This window comes from Bombus fervidus, chromosome 11, assembly GCF_041682495.2.
Source record: "Bombus fervidus isolate BK054 chromosome 11, iyBomFerv1, whole genome shotgun sequence".
Classification (NCBI taxonomy): Eukaryota; Metazoa; Arthropoda; class Insecta; order Hymenoptera; family Apidae; genus Bombus; species Bombus fervidus.
In genome coordinates, this window is record NC_091527.1 from 11,235,163 (window position 1) to 11,254,155 (window position 18,993).

The window sequence follows — 18,993 nt, forward strand, 5'->3', positions numbered from 1 at the left end:
AAAAACCGTCGTTTATCGATACATTATATTTAGAGCGGTGCTACTGTTCACGACGAATCGCACTTTAGTAACGCCACGCGATTGTTAGTATTACCGGAAGTTATGGCAATTACTGCAAGCCGTTGCAAAAGCGGGTGCAGCTGCGAATCCTATTTTCGAAAGCGCTCAGCGATATTTCTACTCTCTTTTTCGGCCGTGAAACAGTATGTTTCGCGTAGAACGTGACAACGGATATCCGTTACAAGGTCGGTGCTTATTCCCGAATTTTTGTAAGTTTGTAACATTAGAACTAAACGCAAAAGAACAGATTTCATAACATTTCTCATTCGCTACTGTTCGATTCTATATTTTTTTAAAGCTATTATAAATTCTATACTTCTGTAACGCTCATTTCGGGTTGTTTCTCGATTTGATTTATTCAACAGAAGCTCCTTCTTTTTTCAGATCTTCTGTTACAATCGTATCAAACGACAAACATTGTAGCAGATTATTAGCCACTCGGTTGAAATTATAAGTTGACCTTTTATATGTTTTGAGAAAGATTGATTTGTTTAACAAATGTTGAACGAAAGGACACAGAACAGGATGATTCTCTTACTAGAGTTTTTCCTTAAAAGGCGGTGTAACCGTCACTATCCGTCTAATTACGCTTCACTGTATGTATAAATATGCGAGAACCGAAAATGACACGTTGTCACTTGTGACGTTGCAATGTTCGATCAGCGGTTTTTTTTCGTGATCTCCAGCGAGAGAATCTTCCTATACATTGTATATGTTGTTTGTTATCGAACAATGTCTGGAAGCATGTATCAAAAGAGGCGGGAGGTTGATAAGTATTAATAGTGTATGTCTGACACGTAATTAGAGAGCGCATGCTAGAATTACAATTCCTTCTGGTGACATTAAATCACCATCCTCGGACAGCCGACCGATAATTTTTCATCGAGGACTAAATTATGAATTATCGTGGTTCGAGCACGTATCGAATCAAATGACGAACGATAAGAGGGCGACAGTCGCGACGCCAGAACGGAATTAACCAGCGACTGTGCATGCGAAGCCACGCTATTAAATATAATTTACGAATGGAGCAGCGTTTTTATGTACGGCTTTCGAACACGTCAGATTCATCTGGCCGACCGGAGCCTCGAAATAAATCATTCGATATTGAACGAAGCATCGATGCCTGGAAAAGAGAAGGAGAGTAAGGAAAGGCGAACCTTCGTCTTGAACACTCCTCTTCGACGGAATGCAATTTTCTCTCAAGTTATCAATGCTAATAGCATTACACTATTTAATATAATTGCAAAAATTATTATGGTCGGAGATAGCACATGTTTTTTTTAGCTACGATATCTACCGATGCTAGTTCGATTCGCGGTTCCGCGTCAGTGTTTATGAAAGTTAATAAATTCGATGAAAGTTATTTGTATTATTGAAATAATTGCTCAACGATTTCGTTCGATCGGACGAAAAATGGGGATGAACGCGTATGAAACGGGTATTATTTATTTTACAGGAATCTTCTATAGTTATAAAAGACAGAGGAATGGTCAGACGAAAAAAACATGAATCTTTATCGCTATTTGTTGTATGGTACATACCTATGTCCCTATAATCCTGAAGCTATGTCCTTACAGTTCAGAACTCTTTTTCTTATCTGTATGTTTAAATACTGGGATTAATATTTCATTTTTATAAGCTTAAAATATTCTACTTATGTAGATTTCAAAACGATGCAGACTACCTTTACACCTTGACAAGAACGTGTGTGTGCGCGCGCGCGTGTGTGTATTTATTCCAAATTAAGGCTAACATCACGCGAATGAGATGTACGATGCGATTCAAGGTCTTTTTCGTCTCAGTGCACGCAATTTGCAACTCAGCTTTCAACTTCTCGGTTACGTGGTTACAATCAATTCTTTCTCCCAAATGCAATCCTGTTTCTTCCTTAAAGGGTGAATTGATCTTTTTTTTTTTTATGATTTCCAGTTCTTCCAAATAAGAAGTCCTTACTCTTCTCTTTTTTTCTTGACCTTGTCGATTATCTAAAGTATGACCGACAAAGTGAATATATTATCACCTCGTATCGCTAATTCTACGTCCAATTGAAATGATTTATAAAAATGCAGGTCTTTACTCATCTCTTTTTTCCTTGACCTTGTCGATTATCTAAAGTATGACCGACAAAGTGAATATATTATCACCTCGTATCGCTAATTCTACGTCTAATTGAAAGTACTAACTTGCAGATAATTTTCAATTATGATTGCATTGCTGCACGCGTTCCTATTTTGACCAATACTAGTTGGCCAGTCATCGAAACTACGCCTTTTTCGAAATAATAATTACCAATTAAATTAGAACTAAATTATTTTAATATCGCGTTTGCACACATTGTAAGAGTAGCTTCAGCGCAAGGTAGAATTACAAGGTATTCTTGGTTAATGATAATTGCATAAAATCGGAGGAAAAATTCTTGCCAAATGGATATATCAAATAAAAATAGTTTGAACAGTAATGAAAATTGGTGAAAATGACAACGTGAGTTCGTGCTCGCCGTCCATATGCAGATGCGCTAGTTACGATAAACAGTAACTAGAAGATTGTCCTAGATACGATCGATAGATTTAATGGATAGGTTTAAGATGTTCTCTTGTTTTTATCCCTAGTCCATGTAAGAATGTGCAATAAAGGTTTTTCGGTTCAGAACGGTGCGATAGATTTATCCAAAGAATAGAATAATAGCTATTGTGATCCTACCTCTGGAAATAGTAATAACAACAAAAATAGTATTAATCAAGCCAATTCTCGGAATTACTTTTCGTAATCACAATGAGAATTCAATGGACGATATGAATTGATCAAATAGAAATTATAAACGCGGTGTTGGTCCTTAACGAGTTAAAATGAGAAAATCAATGAAAATTCATCTGCTAACGGATATTACGTAGACGCGTTTACCTTCTTCTGTTATCGTTTCTTTACCCTGGAAAGAGTCACAAAATACAGTGGAAACTTCGGAACGTTGTCGATTAACTCAGCTAACGCGAAAGTTGGCAATGAAACAGAATGAAACAGAAATAGCAGTAATTAAGTGGTAGAATGGTAGCACGAAATCGAGCAACTAGCATTGTGGTCGTCGTCATGTTTGTGCCATGGGGTGGTAGGTTCTCCCGCAGTTCCTCTGTGCATGTAGCGTAGCTGTTGTGAAAACCACGCCTCGAATATCGGCCATTTTGATGCATGAATGGATGGATTCCTATTGGTTATAACCCGCTGGAATTCAGGGTGCACAGTCTTTAGAATCCCCTTTAGACCTTTTAGGGATGATCTCTTCTTGCCTAAGTTCTATTGTGTCGAGGACAGCTTGAATGGTGAAAGCGGTTCCCGCCTATTTCACACTAGCGTCTCACTCCGATCCATTTTGTCGGCAGACACGGCGTTGCTTTATTTGCCTATTAGATATTCACAGAATAAGATTGTCCAGTCGACTTTATTCGACCGAAGTCTTCTGCGATGCTCAGGAAAGACAGACACGAAGAAAGGAAGACGATGCTATTTTTAGTTATTTTATTTACGTGTATTTCTCTAAATAATTGCTTATTTTTAAAATGGATTCTTATATCTTCACCAATTTTATTATCTTTAAATATTCGTGTCTGTATGTAACACATACGTCGGATATGACACATGTACGTGTGCAACTTAATTATAGAAAATTCGGAATTTATTGGTTACAAGTAATATAAAGCGCATTCTATATAATTTTGTGCCTCTCCAAATTTTACTGTCACCCTCCATAATCGGGTAGCTTAGTTTCTTCTTTAGAGTAGCTTTTCCTTATCCCGATTAAATTTTCTTTTGGCCTTAATCTCTAATACGATGAAATGCCTAACGCGATGCTTTCCTTTACACTGTAATCCGAAGTAAAGTAAAGAGAAGCTGCGTGCATCTCTGTCGAAAAGACACGTATTGAATTATTTCGTACAGCAGCGTTTGTTCGATAATCGGTGGAGAAACATTCCATGGTGTCAACGTCAACGCTCTCGTTACGAGAAAGGTGTAGTTAAGAGCAATTTTATTAAACAATTTCGGTAGTATTTCGATTATAAAATTATACTTCGTCTTTGAAAAGATATAAGACATAAAAACATAAGAATAATTTTTATAGAATTCTATACGAGGAAGAGATCCAGTTATGAGCAAACTGAAATGATACGCTTGTTTAGCTTGTTACTTATTTGACTTATTAGAACAGAAAAAGTAAAAAATTAAGTACAAAGTTATATGAAAATAACAAAAAGTTACTGACTATTTTAAAAGTAATGAAAGCTTTTTGAAAATATCAGCAACGATCCGTCTGCAACGATTATTTACCGTTGATCGAATATCGTTCTTGTCGAATAAGCAAACATCAAGTCGTTTCACTTAGCTTTAATCCTGCTACAGTTTTAAAATCGTTATGTCCTGGTTTCACTCTCGTTCCAACAAATAAAGAAACATTTGATATTTTAACAAAAGCTTTGCCATGAATTTGAAACGTAAAGTCGCGAGTATCGATAACGATTTTTTCGAAGCACGTTAGAAAATGACGATTACGTCGATAATGATCCGAAGGAAGTAGCAGGATTAGACAATTCTATGTAACGAGTACCGCGGACATCCAATTTTTAATTCGTCTGTTTTCTTTAATAGCTAGCAACGAAATTCGAAATATGCACTTCTGGAAAGCAGTCAGGATGACCCAGCCTAGTCGATCGTTCCGTTGCACCGCAGCATGCACTGCGCCTACGGCACCTCCGACAGGACCGCCAACTTACGAGGGCCACGTGCCTTACATAGGGGTTGTACCACCTCCGAATCCTGTCCATTACAGACCGTTTCTGCGGCCTGAGAATGCTCATATACCAGGAACGAGAATACCATCGAGCCCGGATGGTCCTCCAGAACATTCAACGTAGCCTCGGTAAGTCTCCTTTAGCGTTCATCGTTATCAGTTTTGATATCAATGAGAGTATATATTTGAAGAGTTTCTAATTTGCGCTGAAATGTACTACATTGATATGATGTAATGTAATCTGTCAGATTAAGAGAGAGATGTTTAGCAAATATGCAGAAATCTAAAAGAACGCAAAGTAAATTTTTTTAATTGCAAAGAAATACGATTAATCTTGCACAATTCGTTTATTCGTAGAAAACGATCGTAATTTGAAGTTACGTTTGGTACGTGCTTACTAAAAAGTCAGTTGTACTTGTAGAAATGAAATCAGTATCAAAATAGTTATCAAACAGCGACAAAATTGCGAAGAACGAAACTAGTACGAATTTCCGGCGGAAACTTGGAGTGGGATATGTTTTCGTTTTAGAACATAGAACGCTTTCTGTCTTCCTTCTATGTTTTATTCCCTCCTTTCCTCTCGCATCCTTATTTCGTCTAGATCGTTCGAAGCCGAAGTCGTAATCGCAAATCCGGCGCACATAAAACTGATTCTAAACTATAAAATGCCCTTCCATTCGAGAGCCGGTCAGACCGCATCGCTTAGACCAGCAAAGTATTTCTCGGTTCCTTTATATTTCCTTCTTCCGTTCCTTTCTCCTTCTTCTTCGTTTTACGTTTACTGTCTATGCAACTTACTTCCTTGACAATTTCCACGATCGTCGTTGAAACTCGCGTATTTCTTCAACATTGTTTTATTACACCTTTTGAATTCAGACAAGTTCTGTCGGATGTAGCGTAGAGTCCTGTGTATCCGCTAGATACGTATGCCATCATTAAACGTAGTACTTTATCGAAGATTTCATTAAAACGTGAACGTGTCTTCTATCAGGGTTCCGATGTACAATTAGTCGAAAGGTTTTGTAATATTCTGGTTTCTTCCGTTAAATCTTCTTTTGGCTCTAACAATTTGAAACGACAAGAACTATACTCGTATTAATATATTTATATATAATATATATTCATATATTTGACTGACTTTGTATCAGACAAAAATCATAAACCTCTTCATAACAGAAATAAAAGAAATTCGTCAATTTTAATTTTAGGTAGATATTCCCATAAGACAATAAAACTTGCTCCTCTAATTTAATAGACAGAACCAATCGACGTCATTCGTTTCAGATCGGAATTACGTATTTTTTTCTTCAAAATTTGTCAAGGAAACTATATTATTTTAAGAAACGTTAAATTGTTTGAAATTAAAATACTTTTTTTAACGGGAGGGTTTAGAGTCGCATTAGCATCGTAGTCTTTTAACTCCTTTCCAAAACCAATGATACATATATACGCGGATGTTTCGATACAATTTTTTCTTTAAACTCGATGAAATAACGTCTCGTAATTGGATTTTATCGAGACCAGCAGCGAAGCGATCGTGAAGATAAGTTTCTACCGCGGAACGAAACGAGTCCAAACTGCAAGGAAACGTGTATGTATACATATATGCACCGTTTATAGCGAGAAATTTTCGAACCGGGACGATGAATGCATCTGACCAATTTCATCAAAGCGGCCGCTCCAAATGAACCTCTGCGGCGACTTAAAGGTGCGGACTCAGTTTTAACGATGACAACACCATAAAGAATCAAATTTACGAGTACTCTTGACTACCCTTCTTTGGGTGATCATCCCCACTTCACCGGGATTCTTAGTTAGTCCTTCTATTTCCTTAGCCTGGTGCATCTCGGAGGAATATTCGTGTTCCACGATCGGGTGAAAACGTGTCAGTTGTTGATGATTTTTCATATACGTTATTGTTCTTATATGTATGTATGTTGCTTAAGTAATTATGCAGCTTGGCGATTTCTCCCAATTTTGCCTATGTAACTCCAATTCGTACATCTGGAATATCATTTAGTAACGTGACTACAAAAATTTGATATCATGCAAATGAAACGTAGAATCTGATACGAAAAGGTTTCGTTGGAAGATAAGAATGTGCGTAAATATTTCTTGCAGTCGCTGTACGTATCTAAGCAATGGATGTTTTATTACAAACTACTAAACCACTAAAATCTAACAAGTGAAATCGGCGATCAAACATGTTTCGTATAAATAGGTACATACATCGTTACATACATTTGTTATATTACAGAAATACGACCTACCGAATGCTTCAAAATTTTTAGTACTTGCGATAATTTATCATGATTTAGATCGTGTAATAGTAAAAGAAATCTAACAAGAGAGGTCACGGTGTTGTCGCGTCCGCCATGGAAACGGTGAATCACGTGCGTCAGACCAGAGTACCGTTGGACGGTGGCCAACTTTAAATCTTTAACAGAGCTACTTCACCGAAAGATTTCGCGAACAGATTCGATAGGTCAATCTTATCTCGTTTGTATCTGACATTGATGCTTTGTTTTAAAGAGGGAACAGAGTCAATAAATTCAGGACTATAAAGGATATATCCTGACTGGCATTTTTCTCCGCCAGGGATGATATAAAGACAACGATCTGGGTATCGTAACTAAGAAACGAAAACAGATTTCTTTTCGTGTTTCTGTTGATAATACCGAATTCACAGCAAGCTTTTATTTATTCTTCTATGGAAATTGTATTTATGAAGCAATTTGTTTGAGCTTATTAATATTTTGCGAATAAGTTGTATGTAAATGTTATTGGATGCAGAACTTCTATCTTCTAATGAATGTTTTGTGTTGTAACTGTATTGTATCTACGGTACTGTGTCGATATGTTAGACGTTTATAAAGATAAAGATACTCGATATTATTTTAATTTTCTTGACAACAAGAGTTTTTGTCGGGAAACCTTGTCAAACAATTTTTCAATATTTTCATCTGCTACCGTCTTCCATATTCCTTCTTTGGTATTTCAAACAACATATTTACGTTCTTCTACTTTCCTTCTCGTCTGATCGAAAGCAAACGCAACTACAGACAACCATAAATCATAAAAGACCACAAAGAAGATTATCGAAAAATTCATTTCTGCAAAATTCATTTTACGTTTGTGGAAATATTTCCTAAAAATGCGATTGTGCTATCGTTATGAAAGCATTACTGCAGTTATGGACACATATATGTACGTACGTATAGACTGCATTTATGGGGAATTTAAAGATGCAAAAATGCGTACAGCGCATGTAGACGATACGCAAAAATATTTACAGCAAAGTATCGATATGATATTTTGGTAGATGAAACAAATCTCCTGGCTAGGAGAACGTTCCCTTTTATTATTATTAAAAAATATTTGAGAAAAGGAAGAAATTGATCGTCCCAAGGTCTCAAATTCTACGACAGGGTTGAATCGTCATTGTACTTCTTGCACACGGAACAGATCAATGAACAATATATTTGTAACATATGTCCACAGGGACAATTCTTTTCATTGCTGATTCGAATCGTCCGAGGCGTTTACGAGCGGGCCAAAGACACGGGGACCGCGAACCCTGGCGTATCCTCGCGAGGATCGTGTTTGTTTCGTGATTCGCGAGACGATTTCGACTTTGCTAGTGTCTGTCACATAAACTCTGCTAGTTTACTGCAGCCGAAGTAAAATAAGTTGGAGTCAGGGGTGCGCCTCGCTTACGACTTCGCGGTGACGGATAGAGAGGAAAGAACGGGAGAACGGACAGAGGAAGCGAAGCAAGGGGAAAAGGAGAGGAAAAAATACCGCGAGTTGTAAAGCAAACCGCGTTTACGACCGTCGTTAAATTCGTTCTGAGAGACCTGTCCGATAACATTGACGCTGCCAGCTGCAGAAAACAGAAGTAACCCTCTTTGCCGCGATATGCTTGCAATTCTGATCGAATACCATGATCGATGAGCTTTTACTGCTTTTTTTTTAAGACTTTTGTATTTCTTTATACGTATATTAAAGTATACACGTTTTATGAATCGGATATTGTAATGCTGTTTTGAAAAATGAATACTAGGATAAGATAGGTTACACTTTAGCGTGATATAACGCCAAATGCTATGCAAATTTTAGAAATATTTAAACGAATGTGAAATGAAAATTAGTCATTATCATTATATTGTCAATATCTAGTGCGAAATGCGCGCGTAATAGTTACGATATCTGAATTTTGTTTTAAATTAAAAACAGATCAAAGATATACTTTTACATCAATTTCAGTAATAGGTGATTACAAATACTGTACAATAGTTAATCAATTAATAACCGAAGGTTACAATTGATATATTTAATCATTAATTGCGATGTAACGTTTAAATTAGCTATCTATTTATTAAAATTCTCTTTGTCTCGTGAAATGTATATTTGAATCTTTCCTTAAATCTAACAGGTATCGAATGCTTCTTACGTTTCTAAACTCCATCGGTTAATAATTTCATGATACTGAAAATTGTTTCAAATCCAACAAATTCGATAAATCTTCGATGAGAATGGAAACTACTAAACGGTATCTGAAAACTGTACGATAACATGGATCTCGGCGAAGGAAAACTTTATTGCTCACATAAATTCTCTCTTATAATTTAAATAAGCGTGCTCAAGATTTACAACTGGACGTGTAGAAAATATCCTGTAAACGCGTTAAAGGGTTATCGACGCATGGCGCTATAGCCGACGAAACGACTTATATATTTTATCTGATATAAGTGTGCGACAATAAAGATCTAATCGTTGTGTGCACATTACAAGACAAAACCGCTGACTATGAGCGCTTATCTTTTTCGTACACGAGTAGTAAAAAACGCACAGATTTATGCCCCGTTCATTGATGAATACCTTCCATGTTACAAAATATTCATTACGATCGTCGAGCGCCTTGGGATCGCTTTTTAATTTGATATACGACTGTGCGTTAAATCGTTTTGTCTTTTGTTAGGTTGAGTCGCGTCAGAAGTGAAAATCTTCGCATCAAAGAATTGCAAAAGCATTAAATATCATACTGCGAATGTTCGGTAAAGATCTGATAACCGACGAACAAGGACTGATGGCCGATGAGAAGAATATGGCTTTTGGAAGATGTAAAAATAATTTGCACTCGAACAGTTAACATTTTTCATGTTTGTCAGGCTTGTAAAATGCTTCCACGGTTATAAAAAAATTTTAAGATGCTGGGATATACGGATTATACGTACACGGCATATAAAAATATATTACGTATTCAAAGTAAAATATGCTCTATAACATATAATATTAATGGATAAAGCAAATCCCTATTAAGGTCGTATTTCTTGACTTACATTTATAAAAGTATTAAGTTAAATAAACGTAGGATATAGGAATGATCTTCTTGTAACATCTTTCTTCCTGAAAAGCACAAAGAGCGATTAATGCCAGACGTCGCACGTTTATGAAATATAGTTTTTTTTTTTTCACGAAAATTTATTGCTGAAATTATGTTCCATGATATTTCTTCGGCTAAAAACATTAAACTTTCGAAATATTTCAACACTTTAACGAGCTATGAAAGGGGAAACTACTTGATTGTACAACTTGTAAGAAAAACAAAAATCCTGATTGCGTTCCTTGCCGTGGATTATTGAAGTATAATTTATAGGTGCAATAAAAATTAGTTTCAAATTACACGTGTTGAATTACCTATATTCCTAAGAAGAAATGGAAACGATCGAGTCAGTTGTTCTGCGCTAAATAGTTGGTAGCGATAAAAGATTGATATTGTAAATCACTTTTAATTGATTATTATGTTTCTTTTTAGAAAAAATTTATATGACTTGAGATAGATATATTTAAATATCGTACAAATCTTTGTCTATTTATCGCACGATATAGGAATTATTTTTGCTTCGAGGTTTATTAATCTCTGATACTTGGGCATTATGCAATCCTTATGTAAATAAACTATACATTTATCAATAATGAAATAATTTAATGAATAATGGCATGAAACATTGTTATCTGAAGGTTCTGTTGTACGATTATGAAGTTTACTACTGGCGAGTGATACGACTTTCAGATAAATATCTTTTATTTCAAGACATACGAAGTAATACATTTGCAATTTTTATGTACGCTAAAAAGTATCCTGACACGTGCTTTTCTCTGTCAGAATGTTATTCAGTTCCGCTCTACGAAAAAGGAGATTTACAGATATTTTGCCTTTTATCGTCGTTACAGCTATGGTAGTAGAATATTACTTATAATACTAAAATATTATGACACGATGAAATTACTTTTTAAAAGTTAATCTGTAACAAATTTTAAGTCGTAACTGTCGAAATTTGCTTAAAAAGCCCTTTAATTTCAAATTTTTTAATTCTCTGAATAACAAATTAGGGAAGAAAAATCCTTCTACTGACACGAAGACTACTGACATTATTGCAACTATGTACAGATATATATATATTCATAAAAACTAGTAAGTATTGCTGCTAATCATTAATTTGCTATTAATTCGAAAATTCTATGTACCTCAAGGTAAGTGTCCCACCTATGTAGCATAATAGGCATATATAGTAATATTGTATTGTTTAAAAAGTTGATAATGAAATCCAAACCAACATTTGAAAGCTAATGTATTTTTATAGAATTAATAGTTTATTAAACAATATATACATGCACCAATAATAGTTTATGAGATGATATTTTCGTCGGCAATGATCTTTGAATCGGGTGTATGCAGGTTTCTAAAGTATTAATTTCTTTTAAACAATCGGAAGTACGCATCTCTTGTATCCAATACCAGAAACGTAAAAGATCTTCACGATAAAGGAATAATTATTTTCTAAATTGTTGATTCTAAACTTTTCGTTGTTTAATTATACTGTCAAAAGACAATGAATCATTTCTTGGTCGTCATATCTGAAAGAGTTAGCCCCTTCATCAACTCAAAGGAACCCTGGTGGAATTAAAAATAGATTATTTAAACTCTGCAACAGATTAAGAGAAAGATCGGGACGGGTGTATAATAAAAGGGAAATCTGAAAATTGAATTCAACTCGTACAAAGTAATTAATGTGAGGATCGTGAGAGAAAGGGAAAGAAAGAAAGAAAGAAAAACGGAGATAAACGTTGTGTGAGACCTTGACGGCGATCGTCGGCCCTATTCTCTAAGAATGGAGGCGCAATTCCCAAGACAAAGCAATAATTAACAGCAGCTAAGTGCGTGAGCCGACGCCGGCTCTTCTTCATCCTCATCATCGTCGTGTCTTCCACGTACATACGCCAAGAATCAGGGAGCGTTAAGCAATGTAACAGGCCTGACTCTGCTGGCAAAAGGAGTTTTACTACTTTCTAACCACAGTCGCGGGCTACAATTAAACCCCCATAAAACCTCGTCGTAACTTTTTTAAAAGCGACCGACCATTCTCTCGCGCGTATCCAAGCTCCCTTCGTTTGCTGGGCAAAAACCACGCTATATTGCATCCTTAATGAAGCCTCGAGACGTTATGGGTATCGACGTCTTCCGGTCAACCCAAAACCGCCATGTTACAGCGTCGCGTTGATTTGTTTCGGCCTTTCCTCCTTCGGTAAAGTCCGAATTTCACGAAAACCTTAAATTTCAGGAGCTTGGACTTTATAGCGAGTCCAAAACAGGAATATAAGATTGTGCTACTGTACTAGATTCGATGAGCGGAGCGAATAGGATTGAACATTTCAGCTATTGTCTGATGTAGCGTTGGTTTAAACCTTCCCATTTAAATAGGTATTTGACAGAAATTCTTGATAAATAACCCACTTGCGATTCTGCTAAATAGAATCGAATCTCGATAATCGAACTTTTATCGCGTCATAAACCTTTAAAAGGCTACAATTTTATTCATTTCGTCCCGCTCCGCTCTGAAAACTTTTACAAGTAATATAAACTCACTTTATCTGGAATTATTTTCCACGTATTTAGGTTACTCTTACTTTACTTTCATAAATCGAATTAGAAGAAGTTCGATCGTTGCAAGTCAAAGTCTGTGCTGCTTCTACAATTCTAAATATGTAATACGTATACATACAAGCAGATAATGATACCTTATAATAAAAAATCGGAATCAACGTTCTTAGTGTCCTCAGAAAATAAATAATTGAACATGTCTTTCTTTAAGTTTGAACAATGCGTAAAGTATTGATCTTTGTACAAAGACTCCTTAAATCGTTCTCGTTCGTTAAATCTTTTATTTGACAAAATTTCCATAACTCGAACATTTTACTTCTTCCCTCGAGATTCGAGTTGTCGAGGTTCGGCTATTCTAGGGTATATTCACAGTAAGAAACGCAACAAAACATTCCGTAAAGCATATTTTTTTCGAAACAAAACCTGTCTTCTCATCCGCGGCTAGAAGCCTGGCGCTAAACGTTCGATCGCTTCGTACGATTTTCATCGTACGGTCATTCGCAGCGGGAATCGTTCGATCGCCACGTGATTCGTCGACACATTGCACGGTTAAATAAAAGTAGATAAGAGAGGAATCGCGGGATGTAGAGCCACGAGACGCTCGCCACGAAATTAGCCCCCGCAAGAGAGGACGCGAAGAAGAAGAGAAGAGAAGAGGAGCTGTTCTTTAAGACTCCGGCTAAGCAGGCTGTGGAGAACCTCGAAACCGGCCAATTTCTCGGGATCTTGAAGCAGACAGCGTGCACGCAGTGGCTCGACGTGGGAGCCGGCGGTGGGCGGGCAGGGGACGTGTAAAAAGGCGAAGAAGAAGGTTAAAGAAGGAACCTGACAAGCAGCCGTGCGGGGCTTTAGCGGGGACTGACGTTTACGGCCCGGAGCGGTCGACCTAACGTCAGTAAAACTTAAGAAGAAATACAAGCGAAGTCCGCATCGACAGTTAAAGTCATACGCGCGAAAATACAACCGGGCTTCTATGAAATACGACGTCTGTTGAGCGCCTACCTTTGGCCAGCAACAGTCAACCGAGGTCCACCCAGGATACGCGTCTCGTTAATGAAAAGAACACCGCCTCCTACCGATCCTCTCATGGACGATAATCGAGTTCTATGACCCAACGAAATCGAATGGCCACCCGCGATCAAGAGATCGTTACAACTTTCGTTGTCAACGAGAGGAAATTCTGTGCTCGGTTTTTGAAGTCAGGGATCGTAAGGAGAATGCAAGAACTGTGATCGCGTCTGTACGTCAAGGGAAACGTAAAACCAAAGGGTATTCGAGCGAAGCGAGTAGTTGATCGCTTCCTCGAGGCCACCTCTTTACTTCGTTGTTAGGATTTCGAAGGAGACCGTGTAGAAAATTGGACGTGCCTGTGGCTCTTTCAAGAGGCTGACGAATGCCATAGATAGAAATAAATTGGTATTAGCTGATCTTTTATCGGTTTTTCTTAGCGTATTGTCATTCTTACAAAATCATCCGAAAGAATATTTTTTCAATACTCGTAATTATGCGAAAGAATTTTTTAGTCTGTATAAATTATATTCGCTTACTTGTCAAAGCTTAAAAATGCTTAAAGTAGCGATACTGTTCGAAACAAGATACAGAAACAAGATATAGAATTTCAATGTTCTTAACGAGTAATCGTTCATTCCGCCATAAAGATATCGGACAGGAAACATGACCGAGCATTTGTTGTGAATTAACAGGTTGCTGTTCTAAATGTGCCTTTTAGAATTAAATAAGCACGATCGAGAACGCGATACATGATAAGAGCACGTAAGTAGGAATAGTAAAAGGCAAATCGAAATTATAGATCTCGCTGTTTCGCAATAACTCATATTCTACAGATATGAGTAAAATGAGAATTTTATTTGATCACGATAATTACAAACGTACATATCCTCATTGCAAATGTGCGAATACGTACGTGTAAGATATCGCATCTCCGGATAACGCGCATTATTTATTACTAAATCGAGGATCTTTATGAAAATTCATATTATTGCGAACGTAACTAGAGCAATAATAACCTAGTAATAAAGTAATAACCTAAATAGAGGTTTGCTTTCTTTTTGTAAATATTATTGTAGACGTTTCGTATAGTTTTGGAACTTGCATGTATCCTATGCACATTTGCATCTTTACATTTGCCATAAACGAGTAAATATCCGTAGTATATTTATTAGAAAAAGAAAGGAAAATAGTCACGAAGAAGGTTGAATCTGTGGTCGAAGTGACCAGGATTCGCTAGGATAGGTATTATTTGAAGCATTCGTGCTGATTTTATGGTCTTCCTGCCCCTTATGGAGGACGCGAACGGGGTAGAAGTGAGAATTCGCGAAGCACTTACCAGCAGACGATAAACTTCCAGCCACCGACTCCACAACCGCCGTAGCCGTTTCCATTTTAGCTACGTGCCTGGATGTGTCTTCTTCTCCTTAGATCTCCTTTACGACCAGCCTCCTCTGGTCCTGAAATCTGCCTAGATCAATCGTCGGATGAAAGTCTTTGTCCAGAAACCATTCAACCGTTCGGTACGTTCGCAGCTTACGGACCATCGCGATTATTCCTTTTCATTTCTTAGTTAAACTCCTTTTAAAACTATGTCGTACGTTGACACACGGCGCATAACACCCGAAAGCAATTTATTTTTATGCGACTTTTAGTGTTGCCATGGAGATAAGAAATCCCTCGTGATGGTGTACGTCTAATTACATACTCATGCACTGCAGTGTTATTGCGACCGGTCGATTCCAGTGGAAAATGCAAACGCGATTCTTGTCTCTTCTTTAATTACTCGCTATCAGAGGACAGGCCACCGGTGATTGGATTAAGCATCCGCTACTGAATTACCGAAACAAAATGTAAAAGGCGAAGTAACTGCGAGTTGAATCCTTTTTTCTATCATAAGTAGTGAAAGACAAGATCGTGACACGGTGGATGCTGCAAATAACTTGAATATAACTTGATGATTGAGCATAGGGTGTTCATATGGTTATAATGGTATTACGATGGTGGAAATGTTAGTTGACAGAGTAATACTTTGCTATGAGTTTCTTCATTTCTCTATGATTCAACTAGAATGAATTTTCGCATCAATTACGAGAAGGACTTTTAATGCTTTGAGGAAATCTTTAGTGTAAAATTGAAACGAGAGATCACGCTTATTAACAACGATTCGTTTATATTTTCAACCTTGATGGAACAATATGTTTTCAAATGAGATCTGGCGAAATGAACAGGTAGTTAGAGTTTATAATATTACCGAGACCTTTTCGGATATAAAATACCATTACGAATGGAACTATATAATCCATCAAAAAAATTATGATTAGATTATGTCTTCAAAAGTGAGTCTACTATAGTCTGTACTATTATATTATAGTCTCCGTTGCTAGAAGAAACATCCGTCTGAAAAGGGTTGCTCGAGAAAATTTTTAATACTAAAAAAAAGTGAACAAATTCGGTGGAGAGTAATCCAAAGAACATAGTGAACCAAATATGCAATTATTTAAGTAATTTGTGTGGTAAAAAGAAAAACATGCTTCGTCAATTTGCCAGGCTATTATGCTCTCATGGTGTCATTAGCGCTAGAACTCCGGATGCAGATATTTTGACTGCTGTTACCTTTCTCTGCGCTCAATATTTTGGTCCTCAGTCTCAAAATTTTGATACCTAACGAGTTTCTCACATTTTTGTTGGAACATAATGCATATCAAATTCTATTTTTATTTTTTAAGGTTTATTTTTATAAGTAGTTCCAACTTGCGTTTTTATATTAAAAGAAAAAGAATCAAGTCAAGTTGAATTTGATGCAATGTCTTTACCTTATTTATATATCTCCTTGACACTGTGTGTTAAATTGTTGTTAAATAGTCTACTATAATTTCTTAAAATTTTGCTAATATTAAAATGAGACGTGGCGTATCTGAGATATCGCATTGGGTAAGAAAATTAGGAGTACAGTTATAAATCAAAGTTTTATGAGGCACTCCATGGCCAGTTGGGAGAAGAAGGCCACTCTACAAATGAATGGAACATGAACTGTGAAGCGAGATATAATCGCAGGTATCTCAGTTTCTCTGCCACTCTTCCAATAGTTCTGTCTTCTTCCGATCATTTTTCGATGTTCTCATGGCTTAACTGTTTCATCTTAACCCGCAAACATCGATGGAGCTTTTATGACTTTGTAATTACGAGCAGGGTCTGAAGTTAAAATACCATAACTGAGAAGAACCCTTTCTTTTCTTTCTTTAAATCGATGCTAAGGTTGTTCGTCTCTCTCGCGGATCTATCATTTACTCGTTTAATTGAGAGATCTTCTTCCGCTCGATAAATCGGTTAATCAAACGATAGTCAAGTACGCCAGGGAAACGGAAATTATTTAATATTTATGGTATTACGAATGATGATATCATAAAACTGTAATTAGGTAGGATTCTGTATCTTTTTACTTATTTATTCATAGAAACCAAGATCAAGATATCTACGAATTAGGGTTTTTTAAATAATTTCGATAATGGCAATGCTTTCACGTGATTTTCTCTTTGACGGTAACCAAAGAATATGTTTGGTAATTAAAGGGATGGCCGTTTAAGATGAAACCGATATTCAAAGAACGAAGATTAGTCATAATAGTAGCAATTAAATTAATTAATCTTTGAACAGATTTATATCGATGGAATGTAAATTAGCATACGTAAAAAATTGTATTTTTGTGTTTGTTAGACAATTAAACGTGGAAATTAATCTATAATCTAATATATCTGGAAACTATTTTAATAATTGTACATATTTATATCGCACAGTCCGTAAATAAGATTTGAATTTTATTTAAAAAGACATCGAATTAATTTACGCGTCTAATACATTCACCGCACATCTCGCGCTCCGTTTTAACGCTCAGACTTGTCCCGTGGCTTTACGATTCGTTTTCATGACTTTTCAGTGCAATGAGATACGCGAAACCCTTCTTCCGTTCCATCTTTCTTCTCTTTTCTCCTCTTCGCAGCTGCGAAACGCTAGAGATACTATAGTTGATTTTCTTTTATGACTTTTTCAGTTTTACTCTTTCTTTCTTTCCTTTCTGTTTCACCCCCCTTTCCTCCTTTTTCCTCCTTTCTTCCTCCCCCTCTCTCTCTCTCCCTCTCCCCCTCTCTTTCGCTCCCCATATTTTTGAAGCAGTTTTATTAAGGCACGCGTTCCGCGGAGAAAGACACGGGCAATGGGCTATATAATTTCTTTTTCTTTAACGACGTGTCGTTGGAGGCGTTGTTTAAAAAGCACGACACAGTGTTTAATACTAACGAGACAGTGTCGTATTTCTTCGTTGATGAACATAGAAAGACAAGGAGTACGTGTGTAAATGATTCTGTTGATTGATGTTTGTAAAGAAGTTAAACATCAAGGATTCATTAGAAGGGAGAAAGAGTCATTTTCTTTAATAACGTTGCTCGATGACGCATATAGTCGAAGATATTTTAAAACGAATTGGTCTAATTAAATAATCGAAGCTTAACTTATTTATAAATTTAATTTGTATTTCTATTAAAATCATATATCGCTCGATTAAATTATAAATTCTAATCCATAATATGGTAGAAAATTGAAATTAAATTATATTGGAAAGTCAAAGTAGCATTAATTCCACTAATTTTAACGTGGAAATTTATAATAAACAAGAAAAAAAAGTACGTGTATAAAATATTAGACATTGTTACGTTTAAAACAGATACCAATAAGACAAGAAACGTGACTTGGAAGAAATTGTAACTGAATGATGCACATTACACAGACCAGGTTGCTAAATATATTTCTAAACACCAGGCTCTATTCACAATTTTCGCGTTCTAGATTGAAAACAAAACTCGTCAAAATTGATTATTGTACTTTCTACACATCCTATCGCTAAATAATGCATAACTAAGATGTCAAATAATTTTATGCGACGATCGTTCAAATTTTATTCAACGATAATAATGCTTAACATCACCGATTGTTAGTTCTTAATCAAAATTTAATTCGAACGTCGACTCTATGGAATTATAAGATATATTTGTATATCATTTTCATAAATTATTATGAGAAGAAAAATTTTCAGAAATTATAGTACCACTTCAGAAATGACAATGAGAGAAAACAATTCTTTTACAAATATTCTAGTAAAACAGCTATTCTTTTATAGACTGTTTTATCTCGTGTAGATTTAGAT

The 18,993-nt window shown here is 36.2% G+C and overlaps 1 protein-coding gene across 8 annotated transcripts in view; it reads left to right on the forward strand.

The window, feature by feature from the left end:
• Nucleotides 1–18,993, forward strand: part of Dsx (transcription factor doublesex) — a 109,409-nt gene that overhangs the window by 70,096 nt on the left and 20,320 nt on the right. For 4 of the 8 annotated variants that reach the window (XM_072013327.1, XM_072013326.1, XM_072013325.1 and 1 more), the window contains one exon: nucleotides 4,699–4,969. In XM_072013327.1, the coding sequence (XP_071869428.1) occupies nucleotides 4,699–4,964 (266 nt within the window). In that variant the 3' untranslated portion in view covers nucleotides 4,965–4,969. Of the gene's footprint in view, nucleotides 1–4,698; nucleotides 4,970–18,993 lie in introns of those variants that run through there. The other 4 variants (XR_011801118.1, XR_011801121.1, XR_011801119.1 and 1 more) reach the window with 3 other exon arrangements.